The sequence below is a fragment of the Cloeon dipterum genome, chromosome 3, assembly GCF_949628265.1.
Source record: "Cloeon dipterum chromosome 3, ieCloDipt1.1, whole genome shotgun sequence".
Lineage (NCBI taxonomy): Eukaryota > Metazoa > Arthropoda > Insecta > Ephemeroptera > Baetidae > Cloeon > Cloeon dipterum.
The window spans coordinates 36,766,938-36,789,051 of record NC_088788.1 but is presented as its reverse complement, the minus strand read 5'-3'; the positions used below and the strand labels follow the sequence as shown (position 1 = coordinate 36,789,051).

Here is a 22,114-nt window from a genome sequence, read left to right as displayed (position 1 = left end):
CTTACATAATTTAGATGTGTCGCACTTCCACAAGGAAACATTTATTTGCAGTAGCGATCTAGGCGTGAGTCTTATTTAGATCAACTATTTAAAGTAAACTGACCAACTTTCAACTAGTACGTCACAGCTTGATCTGATAATACCATCTTTCACATTTACACTTTCAATGCCAATATAATCATTGAGGATTTTTAATATTTTTTCAATAGCCTATTAACTAGAATTTTTCAATTTGTGTAACTGTTAAAGCATTGCTAGCAGAGTCAAGGCTCCTTATTTAATGCTGCCACTTGTTAATGCACATGGAATGAAATCAAGTTTTTGTGCTTCTACAAATCACAAGCACTGCTTCATAAACATTAGCATCTCTCTGTTAAAAGTAAAAAGAATCATAAATAGTTTATCGTTTTAATATTCTTATGGTCGTTGCTTCGCTACAAATAACTATTTAAATTTTTTTCGGCGCTGCCTCAGAAGAAAATCAATTACTTTATAGCTCACTTCTTCATAATACGTCTTTTTTAACCGAGAATTCAAAATTACATCAACAATATTTCAATTTCATTACATGAAAAAAATAAACAATGCATTTTTTCCTCAAATGCAGATCAAAATAAAATTTTGCACTGACGTATGTAGTGCATTACTTAGATATACGATTTCCAGGAGTCGATCAAAATGCACACTCAGGCTGCCGCTGGAAATAAATAATGTTCAATTAAAGGTTTTATTAAACACAGTTCGTGTACAACTATCGTATCAATATTTATTTACTTTATTATCAATTATTTACATAATTTATTTATTTATTTATTTATTTGTTGTTTATTGTTCATGACTCCTAACATTTCGTACAATTAAATCAATAATTAATTTACATGAACAAAGGCAAAAAATGACAAGCAGGATCTGCATAAACGCGCGAAACAAAAAATTGATTCGACGTTGTCACGTGCCGTTGAATATTTAATTTGCAGTCTTAGCTACTTATGTCAAACTAGATTGGTTAATATCACAGTTAAGAAGGTGGTACAACTCCATTTTTAATAACTCCGTATATTTAATAAATAATGTTGCCTTTAAGAAACAGAGCTAGGCGATCGGCACGCTACGGTAGAGGCAGTCGCGCGGAAGAGGTGGTGCTGGTATAAAAGACTCGCAACGCTCCTCCAAGGTATATTCCACTTCAGGATTTCATTCATCATGGTTGCTAAGGTGAGAGTAAATACAATAATTCATTTGCCAGTTTTTTATTAAAAAAAAAGGATTAATAAATTATTTACAACGATTTTAACGAAAATGTATCACAGCAGTAATTAAATTTGTCTCTTTTCTAGATCGCTTTCACCGTCCTCGCCCTGGCCGCCGCCGTGTGCGCCGAGCCCGGTGCGCCCCTCGTGGCCGCCGTCCCCGCCTACGTGAAGGCCGTGGACTACCACGCCCGCCCTCACTACTCCTTCAACTACGGAGTGAACGACCCCCACACCGGCGACCACAAGAGCCAGTCTGAGACCCGCGACGGCGACTACGTCAAGGGCCAGTACTCTCTGCTCGAGGCCGACGGCACCACCCGCACCGTCGACTACACCGCCGACCCCCACCACGGATTCAACGCCGTCGTCACCAAGTCCGGACACGCCGTCCACCCCGCCCCCGTCAAGGCATACGCCGCCCCCGTCGTCCACGCTGCCCCCGTGGCCTACGCCGCTCCCGCCGTCGTCAAGACCGTCGCCCCCGTCGTGCACGCCGCTCCCGCCGTTGCCTACAAGGCTCCCCTCGCCTACGCCCACGCCGCTCCCGTGGCCTACGCTGGTGCCTACGCCGCTCCCCTCGCCTACAAGGCCGCTCCTGCCCTGGCCTTCGCCCACGCTGCCCCCCTCGCCCACGCCGCTCCCCTCGCTCACGGCTACGGCTACCACTACTAATTCTGCTCTTTCTTTCGCCCTTTTGTGAAAGTCTGAAAGCACGATCACCTTGATTTCCTGCGATTCTCAATTTCGTGCAGGATTTTATCCCTCTCATTGTCATTTTGTATTTAACTACCTCTTGTTACTGTGTAATGAGAACTGAATAAAAACTGAAACTATTTAAGCAGAAACAAAACTATTTTCCTTTAATTCTTTATGATATATATTTTACTTTTCTTCGTTGAACGAATTAGTCGTGTTTTTAGTTAAGATGAAAATTTCATTCTAGCAAGCTTTAAGTTTTTAAATCACTCATCTGCATTCAAAATCTCAATTTTTTTTCTACTAAGTAGTAAATTATGCTCATTATCAATCCTAATTATATATTTTGCCCTCCAACTGAATCATATTATGGGTACAGTCTGCTCTTGGTGTAGGGAAATAAAAGAAGAAGAAGCAAAATCCGAGTGCCGTAGGTTGGCCGACCGGTACTTTGGACGAAGGCAAAGAAGGGTGCGAAAAATTATATTTAGATTAGAACCAGGAACTCGGCGGACATTTTATGTGCAGGACAACCCTCAATCGGACGTGAAAAACAAATTACTCAACTTGTTCTGGTGTTTGAAACCAATACCAGCTCTAGATTTTAATATGTGCACATTGGTCGATCTTCATGTTTAGCAATAATTATAGTTTATGACAGATTATAATTTCTTAGTTCTCATATCAGCTAATTAATTACCAAAATCTTTGACACACACTTAATTATTCTTAAAGAAAAAAATAAAGAAACAAGAATGAAGAGTTCACCACTCAAGAGAATTGTACTTTTTAAAAAGAAAAATTCGACTAAAGCAGTGAATACGTCCCTAAAATCATGACACATATCTTCCAACGATTTTAAACCTGAGCGTATGTTTGCTGCGTGGCCAACATCGCTGTCCTCAAAACATCGAGTTAATGATATAATTTTCACTTAATCTGATTGCCAGTCAAACCTCTATGCTAAGTACCTGGCTCCTCAATAAGAAGCAAAAATTAAAACCTAAATTTTAACTGCAAAAAAATTACATGATATTGTTTGTATTACGCATAAATAGGTTTCATCTAAGAATCATACATACCAACCTTTTTAACTCATATTTAGAATAGAGAAAAATGTCAAATGGTTCGGCAGAGAGCTTCCTCAGAAATATAGCAGTAGAAGAAACTTTCTTAAAGACCTTGGCCGTGACCATTTCGGAATTTTTAATTTGATCTTACTGAATTGTTAAGTATGCAAAGAAACATTTTGGTTAAATATCCATTCTCTTGAAAAAACTCAGTATTAACCTTAAAATAATTAAGAAAAATTTGGTTCTTTTCATGTTGTTTCAGCTTTTTATTCGATTCTCATTACACAGTAACAAGAGGTAGTTACATACAAAATGACAATGAGAGGGATGAAATCCTGCCCGAAATTGAGCATCGCAGGAGATCAAGGTGATCGTGCTTTCAGACATTCACTAAAGGATGAATGAAAGAGCAGAATTAGTAGTGGTAGCCGTAGCCGTGAGCGAGGGGAGCGGCGTGGGCGTAGGCCAGGGCCGGGGCGGCGTGAACAACGGGGGCAGCGTGGGCGTAGGCGCGGATGGGGGCGACGTGGGCGGAAGCGTAGGAGTAGGCGTGGCCGTAGACGGGGGCCTTGTAGGCGACGACGGGGGCGGCATGCACGACGGGGGCAGCGTGGACGATGGGGGCGGCGTAGGCCTTGACGGGGGCGGGGTGGACGGCGTGTCCGGACTTGGAGACGACGGCGTTGAATCCGTGGTGGGGGTCGGCGGTGTAGTCGACGGTGCGGGTGGTGCCGTCGGCCTCGAGCAGAGAGTACTGGCCCTTGACGTAGTCGCCGTCGCGGGTCTCAGACTGGCTCTTGTGGTCGCCGGTGTGGGGGTCGTTGACGCCGTAGTTGAAGGAGTAGTGGGGGCGGGCGTGCAGCTCGACGGCCTTCACGTAGGCGGGGGCGGCGGCCACGAGGGGCGCACCGGGCTCGGCGCACACGGCGGCGGCCAGGGCGAGAACGGCGAAAGCGATCTAAAATAGAGAAAAAGAAATAAATTAAATGGTCTGTGATTTTGAAAATGACATAGATATATGCCGATTCAACTCTTTGCAACAGATTTTTAAAAATTCTAAATGCAGTTTCAAATTCGCATGTGTTTTCACCTTAGCAACCATGTTGAATGAAATCCTTGAGTGGAATATACCTTGGAGGCGAGCAGCGCGCCTTTTATACCAGCACCTTCCCCGTCAATCGGCTTACGTGTATTGTCGCGCCGAGCGTCTGCGTTGCTTACATAACTTAGATCTTACACTTCCACTAGGAAATTAATCGCAGAGGCAATCTGGGTGTGTTAGCTCGCATTTATTGATTGATTATTAATCAACTATTACCAGCTTATGCAAAATGTCTACTTTTGTATTAATTATATGGTTTGCTTATCGTTCAATTTTGTAATAAAAATGCTTTTAACCCCTTTTTCTTTCGATAGTTCGTCTTTGTCTATGTTTTTTATATTTTAATTTGAATTCTATATCTAAAATAAGTTAGAATTGAAACCTTGATACCATTTTATTCCCCACGTTGCCAATTCTCGTGGTATATTGTACTTTTCATACTGGTACACATTTAATTCAAATTACATTCTCTCCGATTAGTCGTGTGTAATGCTCATCTACTTTGTATTTATTTTTATTTCAAAATAAAATGCAGACGTATGATCGATCGTGCGTGCAGCGTTCCGAGACGTTTAAATGTCCTAAACTGGTAAATGTAGTACAAAATAAACTATACAGAAGTTTTTGACAAGGGTGCTATTTTATTTTTCCTTTTGATGATTGCGAATCCCTTATTTGGATCTGTGAAGCCTAATAATCTAAGGACTGCTGAGTGGCTGAATTTCCCTCTGTGCTAAAAGCACCTGAAGCGATCGTGCTTAAATCGAGGAATGTCGGCACCGGAACAGCGACGACGAGGTCACACGATGGGGCGCCCGCTTCTAATAGTGACTGCCACTACTGGGACAGTAGGAAAATAGAGCTGGCCATACTGTGGAAAAAAGCCTCTTTGACATTGCTTTTTCAGTTGTATCGGTAAATCATTCCACATTTGCAGATACACAAACTCAAGCGTGTGATAGAAATATCAATTTTAACTCGACGGCATGACAAAAGCGGCTGGTGCTCGGCAGTTTGCGTTTTGTAACTGCGCGAACGCGAGGCACACCGCGATTTTCGTTTTAGTTTTAACATTACATGCTCAATACATAAATTTTGTCGAAAGTCATCATGACGTTCCAAAAAAGGAAAAATATTCATTATTATAGTCTCGCTTCCAACATTTTATTCAACACTTAAAAAAATAGTAATATCTACTGTAACCGTGTATTAAAATAATTTTCAATGCAGTTGCGTATTACCCATTGCCCCAATCATGATTTGGACAAAAATTTATTGCAATGCGAATGATATGAACTCCGGAAATAAGGTGTTTCCTCCGATATTTTGTGTCTAAAAATAGTTCTGAACAAGTCATTTCCAAAAAATTAACTACTGGTCTCCAAAAAGGTTATATATGTTAAATAAACAGTCATAAATATGGTTAAATTACCATTGTTAATTATTAATGAGGGGGGAAATGATAGAAGTCATCACAATCAAAGGTGCACAAATAACAGCAAAATGATTTCGGGTTGAATATAATTTCAGCTTTTATTCGATTCTCATTACACAGTAACAAGAGGTAGTTACATACAAAATGACAATGAGAGGGATGAAATCCTGCCCGAAATTGAGCATCGCAGGAGATCAAGGTGATCGTGCTTTCAGACATTCACTAAAGGATGAATGAAAGAGCAGGATTAGTAGTGGTAGCCGTGAGCAAGGGGAGCGGCGTGGGCGAGGGGGGCAGCGTGGGCGTAGGCCAGGGCGGGGGCGGCGTGGACAACGGGGGCAGCGTGGGCGTAGGCGCGGATGGGGGCGACGTGGGCGGCAGCGTAGGAGGTGGCGTGGGCGTAGACGGGGGCCTTGTAGGCGACGACGGGGGCGGCGTAGGCGTAAGCCTTGACGGGAGCAGCGTGGACAATGGGGGCGGGGTGGACGGCGTGTCCGGACTTGGAGACGATGGCGTTGAATCCGTGGTGGGGGTTGGCGGTGTAGTCGACGGTGCGGGTGGTGCCGTCGGCCTCGAGCAGAGAGTACTGGCCCTTGACGTAGTCGCCGTCGCGGGTCTCAGACTGGCTCTTGTGGTCGCCGGTGTGGGGGTCGTTAACGCCGTAGTTGAAGGAGTAGTGAGGGCGGGCGTGGTAGTCCACGGCCTTCACGTAGGCGGGGACGGCGGCCACGAGGGGCGCACCAGGCTCGGCGCACACGGCGGCGGCCAGGGCGAGGACGGCGAAAGCGATCTAGAAATGCGAAAAAAAATAAATACTGTGACACATTTTCGTTAAAATAATTTGAAATGTGTACATATTTAATATCTTAATTATTTTTCTATGAAACTTTTAAAATTTTAAAAATGAAAAAATTGAAAATGGTTTAATAAAATAACGGAAAACTGATTGTGTCGAGTATCTGAAGAGAGTGCATACCTTAGAAACCATGATTAATGAAATCCTTGAGTGTAATATGCTCGGTAGCTCGGCCGGCAGACTTTTATACTGCGCTCACACACCTCGCCACTCACAGTTTGCAAGGCTCATTTACAGAAGGAAAGGGGCCAATGCGGCAGTGGCGATCTTGGGTGGAGACAATCTTATGAAATGAAAATAGCCTGTTTGTGCCGATTGGTTATTATCAATCATTTCAATCAGCATAACATAATAAATATTATGATCTTTATCGCTAGCCATTAATGCCACACATTATCATCATCTTTTACAAAATTGTTCATTAATACCAGCATTTTCAAGAACATTTGGCGGTTTTCAGAGGAAAACAACTATAATATTAATTTCGGAGAGCAGCTTTTATTTGCTGTTTATTCTCATTCAGTCATACACTTAGCTCCTGCCTGCTAAAACCCTCATCTCACATAAATAATTTATACATACTTTCTGCGTGTTACTCGAGACAGATTATACGTGCCTCTTTTTCAACTTAATGAAACAAAGACGTGGTCCTGTTGGTTTGTGCCATTTTGTATTTTCAAAAATACCTGACGAATGTCATATATAAGCGCTCTTCTAGTTGGTCTAGGATTTAAATTTTAATTAATTGATTTTGCTCTTTATTGCCAAAAGAATAACAACGCAGATTTTTTTTACAAAAAGTTCCATTACTCTTTATAGCTACATTAAAATTTAATAAAGTCGATAAAGATCTAAACAGGAGGATATTGTCATATGAAAATTGAGAATTTTTTAATGAAGGGCAGTTGCACACTGCAGTTATCGTTTAAAATAATCTGGGATAGTTTTTATGGTTTTTTAATTGGTTTTTCGAGATGGGCGATCCCCTGATAGCGAACAGCTCTCCAAAATTTGTTGTCCCCATATCATCTAATGATCTCGTGGGCCTCATTGGAGGATGCCCAGTTTAGAGGACCGCAGCTCATGTGACTGCCCCCGCTCAGGGGTCTTTTTATTGAAACGCTAGACATTCATGCCGTGAAATTCATTCACGCATGCTGCAAAGTAGCAAACCAACAAATAGCGAGAAGGACTGCAGAAAACAATCCGCTCCCAAATCCAAAAGGAATGTCGTTGCAATTCAAAGGGAGTCAAATGCAGGCGCTAACCAGCCCACAGTCGATGTCCGACCATCGCTCGGATTCTCACATTGCAACGTGCAGCGCACAACGATGTGAGTCAATGGATTAAATTTATTGTCTTTAAATCACTGGAGATCCCTCTAACGGACTGAGCTTTCTCTGAAAATTTCGAACACAGTCATAACAATAATTAACATTATTAAACTAAAGTAATGTTTTCATTTAGCTTTAAGGCCAGAGCGGAATATTTTTTAGACAAATTTAGGCTACCAATAAGTAAATACTTCAAGCAGCTGATCTGGTATTTGGGAAAAAAATGCAACAGATTTCAATAGCGTATTCTTATTTTATTGTTTCTCATTACACAGTAACAAGAATATCACATACAGAATGATGGAAAGAAATTAAAAAATCGGCAGAGTGGTGTGGTGATCATGCCATAATCAGACTCTTTGGCGGATCAGTGGTTCGGCTGCAAATTAGTAGTGGTAGCCGTGGGCGAGGGGGGCGGCGTAGGCCACGGGGGCGACGGGGGCGACGTAGGCCTTGACGGGGGTGGCGTGCACGGCGTGTCCGGACCTGGTGACGTGGGCGTTGAAGCCGTTGATGGGGTCGGCGGTGTAGTCGACGGTGCGGGTGGTGCCGTCGGCCTCGAGCAGAGAGTACTGGCCCTTGACGTAGTCGCCGTCGCGGGTCTCAGACTGGCTCTTGTGGTCGCCGGTGTGGGGGTCGTTAACGCCGTAGTTGAAGGAGTAGTGAGGGCGGGCGTGGTAGTCCACGGCCTTCACGTAGGCGGGGACGGCGGCCACGAGGGGCACACCGGGCGCGGCGCACGCAACGGCGGCCAGGGCGAGGACGGCGAGGACGATCTAAAAATGAAGAAAAACTTTAAAACTGCAAACAACTCGAACTTTAAATGGTGTGTAGGGCTGTAGTGTCGAAAATGCGTGAATTACCTTGGCGAACATGATTATTGAACTCCTGAAGTGGAATGTGCTGTTGATCGTTGCCGCGAGCAATTTATACTCGCTCGCACCTCGCACCTCACAGCTCGCTGCGCTTGTTGCACTTCCATAAGGAAACTGACCAATGTCTTGATTAGGTAGAGCGGCGCTTTACTTCTGTAACGAAATATTTTTGCTTCATCTCGTCGTAAATCAATTACCAATTAAGAGTTTGTTAACACATTTGTAACACATTTAAGCTCGTGTGGGTCTGGCCAGCAAAAAATTCATCTCAGATGCGAGTTTGACTGGCATGATGTATTGAACTTGACCTTCTTGCCCTCCGCGCAAAAAGCATATTCACCCCGGAAAATGTACAAATTTATTTAAAAAAAAAACAGGATTTTTCTCGAGGTGTCCTCGATTAGGTCTTCAAGTGATGTATTTTATTTTCTAACTATAAACTAAAGGTAATGACGCACTTAGAGATCAATCGCCAACTGGCAGCAAATCGCCGAAGTATAATTTATAATGCTAACATTTGAAAATTTAATCAGACTCCTACGTAGTGTTGTGCACCACGGCAGCCCTGGTCCATCGCGTCTAGAGAAGAAATCACGATGAGGCGACGACTTTTCGTCCTTCTGAGCCTTGCAGTTTGTGACGCATTAACGCCTGAGAATGAGGACTACATTCCAGCTCCGTGTAAGACAATAAAGATACAATAATAATATCTAATTTTTTTATTTTGCACTCTTAATGTTAGATAATCGAATGGTCCATTATAATAACTGAGCAAAACTCATCAAATCTGTAAATAAAAAAAATGCAAAATGAAACAACTCAATTAATTAACAACCACTCGGTTTAAATAGACCTAAACGTAGCTTAGCTATCTTTGACTCGCATTTTCCCTTCACAGTTTTTGACTGAGGAGAAAACTTGATTAGCCAGAACTATGGAAACGAATCAGCTCTCTACCAAAATGGACCGTTACTGTTAAAAATATGCGTACTAAAGAAAATTGCTATTCTTTTGTAGCTATTTCTCAAAGGACTATTCTTGAAATAGGTAACATGAGAATATCTCGCTTAGGAATATCAACAACAATGATTTTTTATCGTCGAGGTTATGTATCCGTATGAATAAAAGTGATACAACTGATCTACGGGTATTTCCGAAAAGTTGTATTAGGCGCACGACTGAAGAGGAATGCATCAGAATTTCCGTCAAAGTAATTATTTTATCATTTTCAGCAAAACCGTTGCATTCAATACAATGTCATTTTGAATTTTTAAAGGTACTGGAACTAATTGACATTGCCATATATCCGACAGCGACTGAAATACATACAACTACATTGCGGTAGGTAATGAAGCTGATAATTCAATAAAGCAGAAAAATAATAAGACTAGAAGGAAAATTTTGACAAAATTGTTCATCGTGTGTTTATTTTCAGAAGACTGCTTTAATTATCTCTATTTAATCTTTGCAGCGGTTGCATTCTGGCGCACATTAAGTTTTTATCAATCTCACTCCTATATAGATGTAACTTTTACTGTATGATGATTGCTTTTCAACCTTCCACCTTTCACTGACCGATCTACCTCCAAGCGCTATGCTTTGTCGAGCTGCGATGCTTCTTCTTTCTTCTTTGTTTGGCGTGCTCGTTGATATCCGAGTGGTCTGCTTTTATCAGTTGTCTGCGGACCGTGCTCCTGTATGGTGTGCTTTTGGACAGTGTAGGAACGTATTTGCAGGAAATGGCAATGAGCGAAATACGTTGCTCTCTTCTCATAGACAAATGAACGCAACGAAGCAACAAACTCTATGAACTCTGAACCTGGGCTCAAGACCAAATAGATGCATTCAGAGCGTTGAACAAAATCACAGCACAAAGTGTGCAGGTTGGGTTTAGAAATCATTGTCCTTTTTAGGAGGTAGGAGAGATTTTTTTGACAATAAATCGCAAAGACAGGTTGCTCGAAAAGTTGAAAGAAAATACTTTAAAGTCAAATCAGTATTATTTTAGATTAAAGCAAGACGCAAAGAGATAACAAATATATAAATTTTAACTCTATGATCCCCTTATATTTGCAATAAAAGCTCGTAGAGAGTTGGTTTGTAGTCGATTTTTATTGTTTCTTAACATATATGATTTTTTTGATTACACGGTAACACTTATTGAGCTTTGAAAATGAATGTTTTATGAAGCCCGCGATCACAGCGGGGAAAATGGACATGCTGTCAGTCTAGAATTGAGCGTTGGAGACAAGAAGACTTGCCACCAAATAAAGGTAACAATCGAGGTCACTTATTAGTAGTGGTGAGCGAGGGGAGCCCTGTAAGCCAGAGGGGCGGCGTAGGCGAGAGACGCGGTCTTGTACGCGATGGGGACGGCGTGGGCAGCGGGGGCAGCGTAGGCCACGGGGGCGGCGTGGACGACGGGAGCCACGGTCTTGACGACGGCGGGAGCGGCGTAGGCGTAGGCCTTGACGGGGGTGGCGTGCACGGCGTGTCCGGACCTGGTGACGTGGGCGTTGAAGCCGTTGATGGGGTCGGCGGTGTAGTCGACGGTGCGGGTGGTGCCGTCGGCCTCGAGCAGAGAGTACTGGCCCTTGACGTAGTCGCCGTCGCGGGTCTCAGACTGGCTCTTGTGGTCGCCGGTGTGGGGGTCGTTCACTCCGTAGTTGAAGGAGTAGTGAGGGCGGGCGTGGTAGTCCACGGCCTTCACGTAGGCGGGAACGGCGGCCACGAGGGGCACTCCGGGCTCGGCGCACGCAACGGCGGCCAGGGCGAGGACGGCGAAAGCGATCTGAAAATGCACATGATTTTAGTTAAGAGTCGAATGTGGAACAAAATGACGTAAACTAATATTGAAAAGAAAAAAGTCCAAGACTTAAACGCAATGTAGCTACCTTGGCAACCATGGTTATTGAGTTCCTGAAGTGGAATGTGCTGGTGAGCGAAGCCGCGAGCTTTTTATACCCGCCACGCGCCACGCGCCGCGCAATTCGCACTACCGAGAGGAAGTTGACCGCGGTGCCTTGTTTGTGCGCAGCCGATTAGTAATCTTATGTAATACAATTTGTTTACTTTATTTAACTCACAGCGATCCCGCATTCCATCAATTGATAAAAAATATTCCCTTTTTGGGGTCGCTCTACTTCTGTAATAATTTCAAAAGAGTTTCTTATAAAGAAAAGAGTCGATCGTTTAATGCCCATACAAATTCAATAAATCAAAGAAAAACACGATTACCCTCTTTCAAGGGTTTCAATTTTAAAAAATGACATTTTTTTAATAAATAATTTTTTGACAGTTGATATGCTCCTCTTTTAAATTAAAAAGTAATATTAGAAACGACACGCTTTTTTCGCGGAACTAGCCTATGTCCAGGCTCTCAGGTTCTCACTTCTGGCAGGTGTCAATGAGGATGTTGATTTTTTTACTTATTCAAAATTAGTAGGTCAAAGATCGAATTTTGCAAATTTAATCAAAATTTTGGAATTTGTAATTTTGATAAAGGCATTTTGTTGAGCGCAATTCAATTCAATTCAATTAATCTATTTGTCTTTTAGCATGGTAATACATTCGGGTGATGATCTTCTCACAATATATTCCATCTAATTGCTAATTACAAACACAATATTCAATAGAAAAAATAAACAAATATAAATATATTGAATCTGGAATGGTGTTTGGTTTTAACTTTTTATTTAACACAAAAATCTACAAAATTGGTACTTCTTCAGGTTGTCGAAAAATGTTTACACGCTCAAATCTTAGCTTCTAACTGCCACATTTTCAATAACCGGACACATCTAAACTTAAGTCTCAACTTCCCCTTGATAACCGAAGTAGTCTTAGTGTGCAAACCCTTCATCATCCTTTTTACACCCTAAAATCCGAACATTTTACAATTTTTCTTCTTAGCACCTCATCACTGCGTGACAAAATTTAGTGTTTACCGCCATAAAACTACTTCAGTAAACCATGGAACGTGAAGAGGAGTCTATTGGTGTGTGTGTTTTTTTTACGACAGCCAGAACTAGAGATTTAGCTGACACTATTTTTTTATTATTAATATGATAGAACGTCTTATGAAAGTATAAGACGTTTTTCACCAAATATCAGCTTCTAACCTTCAGATTTACAAAAACTGCACACCGTTTGACTCTTCATTATCCCTCCTAGATTGCTGAAAAAGGACCAGTTCGTGTTATACCTCAGCACCGGGGTCTTTTATATTGAATTCACGCATGCTCGAAAGGTGCAAGCAGCAAAATGGCGAGTCGGAAAGCTTTTGCAACTCTCCAAAATCCGAATGCACTCGTCATTCCTATATTATTATTGTTTATTCTTCCTCTACAATACATATAAGCATAATATCAAAGTCACACATTCGTCAATAAATTACATAGAGACACTAGCATTTACTGCAAAAGCGATCAATACAAAATGTATCTCACGTAATTGTTCATCACATATAGTTGCCACAATTACTCTGTGCAAAGTTCAGGAAAGTCTTTCACGCAGCAGTCCTTGATTGTTGGCGGCAGGTCATCCCATGACTTAAGAAGAAGGACTTCTGACCGAAAACACTCTTCACTGGTGGTGACTGCTGCTGGCATCAGCGCCCAATTGGCGGCCCACGGTGACTCTTTTATATGCAAGAGAGTTAACTTTAGGCGCTAATCAGCCAGCATTTAAACCCCAAACATGGCTTAGATTCTTACTTTGCAATTTGGCCCGGCCGCCTTTTCACGCCCTTCGATATTTCCCTCTTTTAACAAAATTGGTCGGCCCACCTTGGATGCCCGTCTTGGGCACTCGGAATTCATCCCTCGACGCAACGTTTAGTATAAATTGAACCAAGGTGTAAAATCTCCTGCAGGCGTTCGTACCCTACGCACCGACATAATTCTTAGAAGCTTGAAAGGCTAAATAACAATATTAATATGAATTACATAAATTACGCACAGTTGCTATTAAACATTTTTATTAACATCAGTTAAGGCAGTTAATTAAATCTAATAATGGCTCCTCCGATAGGCAAACGAACCAGGTTAAGATATTTTAATTCAAACATTTCTGAGGTGTTTCCTATTATTGTAAGAGTTGCAAAATTCCTTAAAGGATTTTATTCTTCAAAATTATTTAGCAGCATTATAATTTAAATAAATTATTTATTGCCAATAGAAATTAGAATTAACCTCCTTTCAGTCCTAGAGCTGAATTTTATTTGCACCTTTCAAGTAATTGATTTTTGATCAAATAGTCACCTCACTCGCTCAGACCACGTGAACTTATTAATAAGTTAATGCTTTCCTGGGTAAAGGTTAAAATTTGTGTCCCAACGAGACAAGAAAAATCAAATATTTCAATTTATATAGTTTAATTCGATTCTCATTACACAGTAACAAGAGGTAGTTACATACAAAATGACAATGAGAGGGATGAAATCCTGCCCGAAATTGAGCATCGCAGGAGATCAAGGTGATCGTGCTTTCAGACTTTCACAAAAGGGTGAACGAAAGAGCAGATTTAGTAGTGGTAGCCGTAGCCGTGAGCGAGGGGAGCGGCGTGGGCGTAGGCCAGGGCCGGGGCGGCGTGAACAACGGGGGCAGCGTGGGCGTAGGCGCGGATGGGGGCGACGTGGGCGGAAGCGTAGGAGTAGGCGTGGCCGTAGACGGGGGCCTTGTAGGCGACGACGGGGGCGGCATGCACGACGGGGGCAGCGTGGACGATGGGGGCGGCGTAGGCCTTGACGGGGGCGGGGTGGACGGCGTGTCCGGACTTGGAGACGACGGCGTTGAATCCGTGGTGGGGGTCGGCGGTGTAGTCGACGGTGCGGGTGGTGCCGTCGGCCTCGAGCAGAGAGTACTGGCCCTTGACGTAGTCGCCGTCGCGGGTCTCAGACTGGCTCTTGTGGTCGCCGGTGTGGGGGTCGTTAACGCCGTAGTTGAAGGAGTAGTGAGGGCGGGCGTGGTAGTCCACGGCCTTCACGTAGGCGGGGACGGCGGCCACGAGGGGCGCACCGGGCTCGGCGCACACGGCGGCGGCCAGGGCGAGGACGGCGAAAGCGATCTGGAAAAATAAGAATTTTTTAATAAAAAAACATTTTCTCCTTAGACTTGCGAAAAATGAAAGTTATCCAACAGTTGGAGAACATTCTTTGGGAAAATATTGTAGTTGTTAACTACCTTGGCGAACATGATTATTGAACTCCTGAAGCGGAATGTGATCAGCAATGTGAATGCAGGCCTTTTATACTCACTCTATATCACTCGCCTACTTCTTCTTTTTCATTAGGAAACCGATCAGTGCTGATGCTTTGCAGCAAGGGTGGAGGCATTGGAGCAATATTATATGCGTTCACAAAGCGGCGCAAGTTTATGGTACACGCAACTGTTAATCTGTGTAATATCCTACATGGTTTCGATGAAGCTCATGTGGAATTACTGTTGCTGAATTTTTAAAGTCAATTGAATTAATCAGCGATGTATTCTTCACAGAAATATTTTACATTCTGTGGCAATATGCTATATATGTATAGTGATAAGAACAATCATATTTTTCTCAATATATGCTTTCGAATGAAAGGGAACGTTGTTTTTTTAAAATATAAATTTACTTGATTGCTCATCAATCAATTTAGATTTGAATGATAACTTGCGTGTTTGATGACTTTGGTATTATTTTACCTTGTCTGTTGTACGCACCTTCAGTTTCAGTTTTAAGTCTCAACGACAAGCAAATGGAGTACAAAAATCAAAACTGCAAAATGTGTAGCCCATGGCTAAGTGCAATTACTAATTAAATCGGCACGGCATATTGACGTGATTGTCGCAGATTCATGATGTTTCTTAGAGTAGCCAAAAAGCATGTAAAGCTGCGGCTGAATGTTTGGTCAGATAGTTGTTTTTCTTTTACTCTTACGCTAATTAAACAACCATTTTTTTACATCATTTTTATTTTTATTTAACTAAAATGGGAAACAATCTGTTTTGCTAAAAATATATACATGTTCACGAGATGTTTCTCTTGTAAAAATATGTACATCGTTCCAGCGCGAGATGGATATATGCAATTGCTGAGATGCTATGTTCAACAAATAAATTTTTATCAATTTCTCAACTTTGATAGAAACACTAACTCATTTTTTGTCTTGTTAGTCTGTGCCCTTATTAGCAGTGGAGAACGCCTTGCCCAAAATTATCCCTTTTAGATCAGTATTTTCAATTTTAATAAAATAGAATCATTTATATCATTACTTAAGTCCATCACCTCCTCTCTTTTAGTAATTATCAGGGGCGTCGTGAAGGGTTTGCTGTAGAAGTAGGAGTTTTCTGAAGGAAGGGTAGTCGGGGAATACATCAAAGAATAATAATGCATGAGTGTAGATTCAGATTTAGATCAATTTTTATTTTGTTCTTCTTGTGTAAGTCAATATTTACATTAGCATAGCAACCATTTAAATGTTGGACTTAAATTTTCTAATCGTGCAGGATGGAGTTTCAGTTGCGGAGCCGATTGCAGCATTTCTCCATTTATTTTTATATTTTAAATCAATGTGCTCTAACGAACCTTCCCAAATGTCAAATTAATTTTATTTGCCGATGATATGGTTATATTCTTATAGCGTTGTAAGTTGTAAAAGTTAATTGGCTTGAGACTAGGTTTGACAAGTAATTATTCCGAACATGCGTGCGCACACCTGCCGACCGCCAAGAATAAAGATTTCATCTTTGCAACCATTTAACTCTATGTTGCATCTTGTTTTGATTCACAAACTTACCGTATTTTCAATTAAATTAAATTGAATCGTAAAAGCTGTAGCAAAGTAAATACATGAAATTCAGAGATTTCCATGATTTAAGAATCCAATTCTTAACTATGAGCGGTGCATGAGCGAGTGGTTTTTATTTTAAGTATAGGTAATATAAATATACAGGTATCTTAAATGTGGGGCACAGTACTTGTTGTTTGCTTGCAAGGAGTAATAAATATAAATTCTGGTAATTCGTATTTAATATTTTTTTATTTTTAAAAAGTCTTAAATAAAAAATACAGGTCTTTGCATAACAAAACTAATTGAGACGACAATGAATAATTTATGGATCCCACGATCACAGCAGGAGAAAAAAGCGAGCATGCTGTCAGACTAACATTGAGAGACGAGGCAGATGCAAAGGTGGCTCACACCAGTCGCATCAGGTTGCATAGGACAGGAAGGGTACATTTAGTAGTGGTAGGCGAGAGGAGCCTTGTAGGCCAGAGGAGCGGCGTAGGCACCGGCGTAGGCGAGATGACCAGCCTTGTAGGCGATGGGAGCGGCGTAGGCCAAGGGGGCGGCGTGAGCGTAGACGGGGGCCTTGTAGGCGACGACGGGGGCGGCGTGGACAACAGGGGCGACGGTCTTGACGACGGCGGGGGCGGCGTAGGCCACGGGGGCGGCGTGGACGACGGGAGCCACGGTCTTGACGACGGCGGGAGCGGCGTAGGCGTAGGCCTTAACGGGGGTGGCGTGCACGGCGTGTCCGGACCTGGTGACGTGGGCGTTGAAGCCGTTGATGGGGTCAGCGGTGTAGTCGACGGTGCGGGTGGTGCCGTCGGCCTCGAGCAGAGAGTACTGGCCCTTGACGAAGTCGCCGTCGCGGGTCTCAGACTGGCTCTTGTGGTCGCCGGTGTGGGGGTCGTTCACTCCGTAGTTGAAGGAGTAGTGAGGGCGAGCGTGCAGCTCGACGGCCTTCACGTAGGCGGGGGCGGCGGCCACGAGGGGCACACCGGGCGCGGCGCACACGGCGGCGGCCAGGGCGAGAACGGCGAGGGCGATCTAAAATTTAATTTAATTGTTATAATTGGAAAAGCTATGCAGTTAATTGGATATTTACCTGGGCGACCATGTTGTGTGTGTGTGTGAGGAATCTGGAGACAGAATGCTGGCGTGTCGGCCCGCTTAGCTTTTATACCCGCACCACTATAACGCTCCTGACCATTTGACTTCCACTCGGAAACTCGGTGACCGGTAGAGAGGGTACACCGCACAACTTACACTTTACGCTGTAAATCTGAGAAGCTGTGTCTTGATTACAATGCGGTAAAAATGTATATCCTTGGAAGGCCGTGCAGTCATGCGTATGATCCATTTTTAAACAGAATGTTTCATATTATCCAATTATCCTATAAGCTCTTAAGATTAACAACACGCTTCTGGCTCAAATCGAATTTGTCTGAAATTTCCTGGAGTTTGTGCCAAACTCGTGCTGAAGATACATCTTAAAAATTTCTAAAATCAGAGAACAATGGACTCAGATGACCAGTCCAGAGTGGCACATCTCGTTTACAATTGTCGCCGGCATATAAGTCGCTTTTACAGGAAATCTGCGTGCGTTGCGCGGCTGTTGATTATACACATATATTCATCGGAATTCGTGGAGAAAGCTTTTTGAAGGCAAACCATGTAGGGCAGGCTCGGTGCATTTACGCACTCGAATGCACATATTCCGACTTGCTGTTAATTTCAACGAGCGCATCTTTAATTAATCACTTTCTTCTGTCGCATCTGAAATATCTGTGAGCTTCGGACACAACGTTGCAAAATTGAGCACTCGCTGATTTTCTTTTATTATAATGTGTAGCACTCGAACAAACGGAACAGGACAAGCAAATGTTTTATTCATCAGGCGGTGTCGGTGAAATTGTCCGCGTGTTACACAACAATACGCACGCGTGCTCTCGTTCTCTGAAGAGGTGCAATAATTTACGCGCGGCGCCGAGCAATTTGCATTACGCATGCGAGGAAGCGTGTTCATTGGCAACTCACGGAATGAGTCAGATATTGATATATACTGATGCTTACTCGAAGCTTCCTCGTTGTAAAATCATTTCATTCATCTGCGTGTCGCTTTCTGCTGCTCACGAGATTCAAACGGTGGCACTTTCTTCTCTAAATACACAAATGCCCCGCGGACAAAATTGTCTGCCGGCTTTGTGTGTACTCCGTGTGGCGATGCAAGTGTAGAAGCAAAATGATTGTAAAACCCTTTAAGGCTTGGCTGCGCGCTTGACTGGAAATATCGCGTCGTGTATAGATGATGTTTTCGCGCTTGGGACAAGTTTATTCTCACTCTCGCGTGACATCTCAGACGGTTGTTTTCAAATTTTCTGGTTCCTTGGACAATTTGTGAAAATCCTTTTTACCTTTACTGGAAATACTATCTAAATATTGGGAAAAAAACTAAAATTGTCCTAAATGGCGCCGTTTAAATTTTTGAGAAAATCGGTTAAAAATTTGCATGCTAAAAAGGTATAAATTGTCTCCCTACTGTAAAACCACGATTTATTTCACAATTGAAGGAATATTTCCTCGAAATTCGTACACCATTGGATTAAAATTGAACTGTCCTTGGGCATGATTTCATTATTGCACATTATAGAGGTAAACCGTTGCCAAATTTAACAAACAATAAACTCAATGAACTGCCTTGCTACAGTCACCAAAGCAAAATTTTCTCCAATTATTGGCCTGTAAGGCTCTACTTTAAGAAATCAATCGATGCCAATATGCGACGTCATAAAAAAGGGAAACGGAGCAAATTTTATTTGAATTTACATATTAACTGTTATATAAAGCTTATATATTGCATCAAATGGCCGGGAAACAATAAAGAAGTGTATTGCACTGGGGTTTTCCCTGCTGAAGAATTTTTATGGCAAGCACGTTTGTCAATTGCTCTTGATTCCAAGTGCACACTCTCTCAAATAAAAATGAAAAGTGGCAACAATAATCAAGAGCACTAAATAATTCATGCAATATGTCAAAGGCGGCAGCTTTCCTTATTGCATATGGAAGTGCAGGCTGCATATTATTGCACCTCTCTGCGCAGCATGTGGAGCATGAAAAAGATTGTGTGTGTGTGTGTGCATGTGTGTGTTTTCCAACACACACATGCATCCAACGCGCGCAGACTAGTACGTTTAATGATTGTCGTTTCGATACGCGCGACGCGCGTGTTTATTTACAGTTCAATTTTTATAACATCCATCTCGACGACCTGAAAGGGAAGGGCTGCAAATGCAAAGGCCTTGCGTCAAATAGGAACTGCTCGTTTGCTTTGCTTAATTTTTATCTCCGCTCATGCCTGTGACACAGATTCATACGCAATTAATCAGATGAAGTAATATTTTGTTTTGCCAGCATAAATGAATTAATGAGACTGTACTTTAATGCTGGATTTAAATAGATTGTTTTTGAAAAGCAATGAGACATCGCTAGATCCACGTCTTCATAAATTGAAAGTTTAAATTTTAAGATATTTGAAACTCGTATATTTTCTTGTTTTTCATTTTTGGGATCTACTCAGTGAAACAGATGGAATATAGTGTGATTAAAATAATTAATTGCATTGAGTCGTTGGTGATTTTTCCGAAAATTCCCATTAAAAAAGTGTTACGTAAAAATGTAACAGTTTAGTCTGGTTGAGTTTTAATTTTTTCTATGAGCTTTTTCATAATATCTAAGTTTATTTTGGAATATTCAAATATTTTTGCAGGCACACACGAGTCATTTTTTAAAACAAAAAAATTGGGGAAAGGAAAATTTTGTTCCAAACTTGCCAATATTTTTATTTAGCACTCTTAGTTGCTAAATAATAAAGCTTACTTGTGCTTATTTTTTATATTTAACTAAATTTAAAAATCTTGGATACTTCTAAGAAAAATTTTATTAATTTAAAGAGGTTCTCTCTCCTTTCAAGTGGCAAACAGAGGTCAAGCGAAAATTCCTTTAGCACCTGTCTTAGTGAGCTTGCACTCAATTGTGAAAAAACCTCACTCAAGCAGAGAGAAAAAAAAGCACGAAACATTCCTGGTGTGGCTGATCCGAAGGATTTCCTACGAAGAGAAATTGGATCAGAAGCGGCCGTGAATCGTGAACCAATAATCGCGCTTGTTAAATTATCCTCGTCGACCGTCAGGAAGGAAAAAATTAGTGCGGTATGTGGATGCAGCAAGTAGAATAATTAAAAAGAGGCAGGCGGTTCGTTGCGACGCCGCGGCTGCGATGATGCAACGCGCGCGCGATCACTTGAGCGGAACTTAATTCCGATTATGACACGAGTGCATGCGCTGCTGTTTCGACGTCTGCACACTTGCGCGCAGTTTGTTTCTTTGTGTCGCACTCACTAGCTCGCATCACACACAGTCCAGCCCATTCATAGAAAGAAAATCACTCACTCTCTCTCTCTCTCTCTCTCTCTCTCTCTCTCTCTCTCTCTCTCTCTCTCTCTCTCTCTCTCGCTCTCGCTCTCTCTCTCTCTCTCTCTCTCTCTCTCGCTCTCTCTCTCTCTCTCTCTCTCTCTCTCTCTCTCTCTCTCTCTCTCTCTCTCTCTCTCTCTCTCTCTCTCTCTCTCTCTCTCTCTCTCTCTGCGTAGTGTGCTGCAAGCAAAAGTGTGCGCGCATAATACATAATCCGATGTCCCCGAGAAATAAAGCGCGCGTGCGACAACACAGCCACCATAAATTATACAATGAATGAAATATTTATTAGACACCACGGGTGTACAACAACAGGCATATACAATAATTAAATCACATTAATAAATTATACAATAAAACCATTTTACTTTCTGTAATGTAATAAAAGAGACACACTCTTTCCTGCTCGCCGGCCGATATTTAAACGCGAGAAACAACTAATAGTCCTCTAGGCCGGTCATCCAATAGAAATTCTTTTCTCAGAAGATATTTTTAACTCTATACTTCCTGACCAAATTAAGCCGTCTGATTAATGGATGGTTGTAAATGAAAATACTGAAATCAGCTGCGTTTAAAATGTTCTCTGTGGACACATCTCTCCCTTTAAAAAATGTGAAAATAGCAATAAAAATTTCGAGCGTTTTATTTTTTTTACTTTTTTCAAGTGTGTTGGGCGTGGGGTAAGCACCCTCTGAACCCTTCAACTGGTCAGGGGAGGTCAAGACGAATCTAACGGTGGTTAGTTTTGGCAATTCTGATGGTTAGAAGTTAGAACCCGAGATTTGGAGTTGAAAATATTTACAAAAACACGAAAAAGTCGAAAGATTCGTGTTTTTTAAGTTTGAAAAGGTATTTCTCGAAAACTGAAAATAACACCACTCTGAGACTGCCACAAAAGTTCACACGTGTCTTAATTGGGACAAATTTTAAGCACATTATCAAAATTCCAAATTCCTGGCCCTTTTCCAAAATTAACCGAAATTACCTTTCACCTTGATCCAGGACATTACATTTTGTGTCGACTTTGAAATTGCACCACGGCGAAGATACTGAGGTCTCGAAATTATCCAAAATTGCCCCATTAAAACCCGTTAAAATTAATTCCTTGGCGAACATTTTATGACGTAAACCTCTAATAAAGACTGATTTTATTGAACTTTACCTCATGCCAATTTTTACCCCAATCTGTGAAATTTCGTAATTTCCCTTTTGGTTAAAAAATCTCGATATTAATCGCAACTTGAAATTGAATA

At 41.9% G+C, this 22,114-nt stretch overlaps 6 protein-coding genes across 8 annotated transcripts; 1 reads left to right on the top strand and 5 right to left on the bottom strand.

The window, feature by feature from the left end:
• Window positions 1-1,119: 1,119 nt before the first annotated feature.
• LOC135938321 (cuticle protein 7-like) lies at window positions 1,120-2,029 on the top strand. Its single transcript, XM_065481935.1, has 2 exons — window positions 1,120-1,215; window positions 1,338-2,029. The coding sequence occupies exons 1-2, from the start codon at window positions 1,204-1,206 to the stop codon at window positions 1,923-1,925; spliced, it is 600 nt and encodes a 199-aa protein (XP_065338007.1). The 5' UTR covers window positions 1,120-1,203; the 3' UTR covers window positions 1,926-2,029.
• A 1,230-nt stretch (window positions 2,030-3,259) lies between these two features.
• LOC135938323 (cuticle protein 7-like) lies at window positions 3,260-8,643 on the bottom strand. 2 transcript variants are annotated; one of them, XM_065481938.1, is made up of 2 exons: window positions 8,613-8,643; window positions 3,260-3,980 (listed from the first exon to the last, which is right to left on the bottom strand). In XM_065481938.1, exons 1-2 carry the CDS (start codon window positions 8,622-8,624, stop codon window positions 3,438-3,440), a joined length of 555 nt encoding a protein of 184 aa, XP_065338010.1. In that variant the 5' UTR covers window positions 8,625-8,643; the 3' UTR covers window positions 3,260-3,437. The 2 variants fall into 2 exon arrangements, with proteins under 2 accessions (XP_065338010.1, XP_065338009.1); XM_065481937.1 differs by lacking the exon at window positions 8,613-8,643 and adding an exon at window positions 4,113-4,159.
• Window positions 5,632-11,540, bottom strand: LOC135938322 (cuticle protein 7-like). The gene is made up of 3 exons (XM_065481936.1): window positions 11,519-11,540; window positions 11,054-11,415; window positions 5,632-5,993 (listed from the first exon to the last, which is right to left on the bottom strand). Exons 1-3 carry the CDS (start codon window positions 11,528-11,530, stop codon window positions 5,807-5,809), a joined length of 561 nt encoding a protein of 186 aa, XP_065338008.1. The 5' UTR covers window positions 11,531-11,540; the 3' UTR covers window positions 5,632-5,806.
• Window positions 5,999-6,584, bottom strand: LOC135940554 (cuticle protein 19-like; the record flags this gene model as incomplete). The annotated part of the gene is made up of 2 exons (XM_065485486.1): window positions 6,536-6,584; window positions 5,999-6,349 (listed from the first exon to the last, which is right to left on the bottom strand). Coding segments are annotated over exons 1-2 (363 nt in total), but the record flags the coding sequence as incomplete, so codon positions are not given.
• A 2,441-nt stretch (window positions 11,541-13,981) lies between the features above and the next one.
• LOC135938320 (cuticle protein 21-like) lies at window positions 13,982-17,592 on the bottom strand. Of its 2 annotated transcripts, XM_065481933.1 has the most exons (3): window positions 17,498-17,592; window positions 17,018-17,439; window positions 13,982-14,322 (listed from the first exon to the last, which is right to left on the bottom strand). In XM_065481933.1, the coding sequence occupies exons 1-3, from the start codon at window positions 17,507-17,509 to the stop codon at window positions 14,148-14,150; spliced, it is 609 nt and encodes a 202-aa protein (XP_065338005.1). In that variant the 5' UTR covers window positions 17,510-17,592; the 3' UTR covers window positions 13,982-14,147. The 2 variants fall into 2 exon arrangements, with proteins under 2 accessions (XP_065338005.1, XP_065338006.1); XM_065481934.1 differs by lacking the exon at window positions 13,982-14,322 and having other exon boundaries at window positions 16,626-17,439.
• On the bottom strand, window positions 14,328-14,831 carry LOC135940550 (cuticle protein 19-like; the record flags this gene model as incomplete). Its single annotated transcript, XM_065485480.1, has 2 exons — window positions 14,807-14,831; window positions 14,328-14,690 (listed from the first exon to the last, which is right to left on the bottom strand). Coding segments are annotated over exons 1-2 (375 nt in total), but the record flags the coding sequence as incomplete, so codon positions are not given.
• Window positions 17,593-22,114: the final 4,522 nt, after the last annotated feature.